Source organism: Camelina sativa, chromosome 7, assembly GCF_000633955.1.
Source record: "Camelina sativa cultivar DH55 chromosome 7, Cs, whole genome shotgun sequence".
Taxonomy (NCBI): domain Eukaryota; kingdom Viridiplantae; phylum Streptophyta; class Magnoliopsida; order Brassicales; family Brassicaceae; genus Camelina; species Camelina sativa.
This window is the reverse complement of record NC_025691.1, coordinates 176178-180181: the sequence shown is the minus strand read 5'-3', so window position 1 is coordinate 180181 and position 4004 is coordinate 176178. Positions and strand designations below refer to the sequence as shown.

At 39.6% G+C, this 4004-nt stretch overlaps 1 protein-coding gene across 2 annotated transcripts; it reads right to left on the bottom strand.

Moving 5' to 3' along the window:
- On the bottom strand, window positions 648-3197 carry LOC104699555 (F-box/kelch-repeat protein SKIP30). Of its 2 annotated transcripts, XM_019227280.1 has the most exons (3): window positions 2973-3197; window positions 2009-2570; window positions 648-1300 (listed from the first exon to the last, which is right to left on the bottom strand). In XM_019227280.1, exons 2-3 carry the CDS (start codon window positions 2553-2555, stop codon window positions 810-812), a joined length of 1038 nt encoding a protein of 345 aa, XP_019082825.1. In that variant the 5' UTR covers window positions 2556-2570; window positions 2973-3197; the 3' UTR covers window positions 648-809. The 2 variants fall into 2 exon arrangements, with proteins under 2 accessions (XP_019082825.1, XP_010413182.1); XM_010414880.2 differs by lacking the exon at window positions 648-1300 and having other exon boundaries at window positions 1347-2570; window positions 2973-3195.

Here is a 4004-nt window from a genome sequence, read left to right as displayed (position 1 = left end):
TAAGCTATATGTTTCTTTAGCAAATTCTTTTTGCTTGACTGCGATAAAAGAAACTACAATTAATAACGATTACTTGTTTCTGTTGTTGCCTGTTGGTATGAAGAATTGAAGATGTTATATTATTTCCGATCATGGTTTAAAAATTGGCTACCTTGAGGCCTTTCTAATCTTGCAAATAGAAACTTTTGGACGCAAAGAAAGCAAATGAGTTAATAAAGGAGAGGTCCATTTTCTTATATCATTGCGTCTTTGTCAACATGTCGTAATCCGAATCATTACACTTAATATTACGAAAAAATATATATATATATATATAAATTCTACAAAAAACTGTATCAGAGCTTAAACCCACATTGCTCTTTTTGATTGTTTAAGCCCAACACCGAAATAAAACGAGCAACATGTAGAGAGACACAACCTGATAACACCCCGACCTGTATAGCCCAATCAATGATTTGTAACCTTACTATAAAAGGCCAATTACAAAATCTATAAAACATGGATTGATTTATTTATTTTTAGAACAAAATATTTTTTTTGATCATCATCGTATATAGGAGTAGGATTTGTTTAGAGAAGGATATTAACACAAAATCAGGCTAACTGTATTATGTGTCATGGTAAGATGTATTTGAAAATATAACAAATGGTATGTTTGGATAATATTTTTTTTTCTCAAAATCTACTTACTAGAGCTATTCGTTGTTTACCTGTCTCAACAAAAACAATAAAAAACATTTAACAAACACGAAGAAAATCAAAAGACATACAAAACAGAAAGATGTCATCTTGAAAGAAGGATGATCACATCATATTGTCAACTGTGTGCAGCCAAGGATCGTCCCACGACACCTTGTCATCGGCGCCACCTTCCGCCACGCTGGACGATCACTCCCAACCGTCAAAGCGTCTACGTCTGATAAGGGCTTGATGTCCCAGTTGAGCCTATCAGGTCCAATCACTCCTCCTACGATCAGTACCTCCTCACTCAAACTCGTCATGGCCATTCCAATCCTCCGCTTAAACTCTGAGGCAGACGCAATCATCTTCCACGTGTCACCTTCTTGCTTGAACACCAGCCCGTGGCTCATCACGTAAAGCACGTCCTCAGCAACAGCCATCGGACCTTGCGGCCAGCCGTAGTCTTTCACAGCCCATCCGAGTTTAAAGCTCTCAAGAACCTGCACGGTCGATAAGCCTTTGTGCAAAACGTGAACTTTCCCATTAACCACAAGACCCGAGCAGGCAGAGTTATGCGTCCGGTGGAGATCCGGGATCGAAGTCCAGAGGTCATGATCAGNATCAGGCTAACTGTATTATGTGTCATGGTAAGATGTATTTGAAAATATAACAAATGGTATGTTTGGATAATATTTTTTTTTCTCAAAATCTACTTACTAGAGCTATTCGTTGTTTACCTGTCTCAACAAAAACAATAAAAAACATTTAACAAACACGAAGAAAATCAAAAGACATACAAAACAGAAAGATGTCATCTTGAAAGAAGGATGATCACATCATATTGTCAACTGTGTGCAGCCAAGGATCGTCCCACGACACCTTGTCATCGGCGCCACCTTCCGCCACGCTGGACGATCACTCCCAACCGTCAAAGCGTCTACGTCTGATAAGGGCTTGATGTCCCAGTTGAGCCTATCAGGTCCAATCACTCCTCCTACGATCAGTACCTCCTCACTCAAACTCGTCATGGCCATTCCAATCCTCCGCTTAAACTCTGAGGCAGACGCAATCATCTTCCACGTGTCACCTTCTTGCTTGAACACCAGCCCGTGGCTCATCACGTAAAGCACGTCCTCAGCAACAGCCATCGGACCTTGCGGCCAGCCGTAGTCTTTCACAGCCCATCCGAGTTTAAAGCTCTCAAGAACCTGCACGGTCGATAAGCCTTTGTGCAAAACGTGAACTTTCCCATTAACCACAAGACCCGAGCAGGCAGAGTTATGCGTCCGGTGGAGATCCGGGATCGAAGTCCAGAGGTCATGATCAGGATCATACATCTCAGCTCCAGATATGGACTTCCTGCAAGTGGTGAACCCGCCAGCAACAACAATCTTGCCGTCAAGAACACAACAGGCAAACATAGCACGGGGAACGAGCATTGAAGCGCGAGGAGTCCAGCGTCTCTGTACAAAGTCGTAAGACCAGACCTCATCGGTAGCGAAGGTACCGTCGTGATCACCGGTAAGGGGATCGACAGCGTCGCTGCCCCCGCCCAAGACAAAGAGCATACCGGAAGTGGTGACAGCACCGAAATGGGCAAGGTGGCGGATACTGGAAGGGAGGAGAGGGAGAGTGAGCCAGCGATCGCAGTTGGGGCTGTAGACTTGCCAAACGTTCTCAGGATCGAAGGCACAGACGCAGAGGAGATGCTCAGAAGATCGGAGCTCTTTGCGGACCCTGAAGAGCTCATCGCTGCGAATAGCTGCACGCCAGGAGCGAGAGACAAGTTCTAAATTGGGATGAAGGTCAAGTGGCACATAGGCAAGACATCTAAGAGCAACAGCGTCAGGGATTCCATCGAGCAGGCCAGACATTGTTGTTTACAGAATCTGAAAACAGATACATAGAAATTGATTTGGTCATCAATTCAGATTCAAGAAATTTGAAGGCAAAGTAAAAGACTGAAACGGTGATGTGAAGTAAAGCTTTTTTTTTTTCTCAAAGGGCGAATCTTTTTTGTTCTTTATTTCACCGTCACTGCGCCATCATAATCATAATCAATCACACACATCAAATAAAATTGGATTGAGAAAGAAGAAAACCCTAAAAATTTGAGATCAAGATTGGACCAGAGAGAGAGAGCATTGAGAAGCGAATCCAATGCAACAGAGAGAGAGAGAAGTGAAAACATAAGAGGCAATTACAGAGAGGAAAAAGATCGAAGAACAAAGACGCACAACGTAGTAACCCACCCGATATACGAGAACCCGATTGGGAGGATATATATTTACCTGAAGAAGAAGCCTCAACGAAGACGAGGGAGATGATGATGTCGGAGGAAAGAGTCAGATAATGAATTTGCCGGAGAGGGAGAGAGGCGATTCCGAGGAGGAGAATACAAAATCCAATCCCAATTTACAAAACGGAACGAGGAGGCTCATATGCAACCAAACAAACCAAGCAAAGGAAGAACAACTTGTTCTTTTCATGGATGACGCTACGTCGTTTTTGCATTCCATTTTTTTCTTTTTCTTTTTTTTTTTTAATATAATCCTTTTGTGTTTTAGTAGTATTAAGATATTTTATTTAATATTTCTGTTTTTTTCTTTGGGGTTCCTTTCATTCAACATTATTATTATTATCTTTTGATACACACATTCTTGAGGAGGTTAATTAACACTTTGACTTGAGAAAAGTTACAAAGATTGCGAAATACAAAGAAAACGAATGTCCAATTGGGATATTCCTGAGATCCGGTACATTTGTCATTTTGTATACGCTTTCTCCCAAATCAACATATTATATTGTATTGTCTCATAAATCTCAATTACTGTCCATCTTATCAAACATTTCCTTTCTTGTACCATTTTACTTTTTTTACTCCTATAGTGATATTGGGTTTTCTTTTATAACCCTTCATTGACAATTTGACATAAACATCCCACACAATGCAGTATGCTATTATTATTGGATGTAAATTTTTGTTTTGTTTTGATTAAATAATAATCCGTTATATATTTCATCTTTTTCATTTCAATATATGCTATTTAGTTTTTAACTTCGTTGGTTACTACTATAGTAATATTTGGAAGTCCAATTCTGGTTTAGTGATTAGTCAAACCTATATAAAATAAAGTCAACATATACTACATATGATCTTTTGAATATTATTATTAATTAGAATTTGAAAATTGACATAAACATTACAATTCACTAGGTAATTAGTCCACGCAATGCGTGGTTGTATGCATAATAGTTTTGATTATATTTCTTAAATTTTCTTAAACTAAAATATTGTTTTACTAATGTATAATCTCAAAAAA

Excerpts from the sequence above, each read along its gene's own strand:
- LOC104699555 (XM_019227280.1), bottom strand. The coding sequence starts at position 2,555 with ATGTCTGGCCTGCTCGATGGAATCCCTGACGCTGTTGCTCTTAGATGT.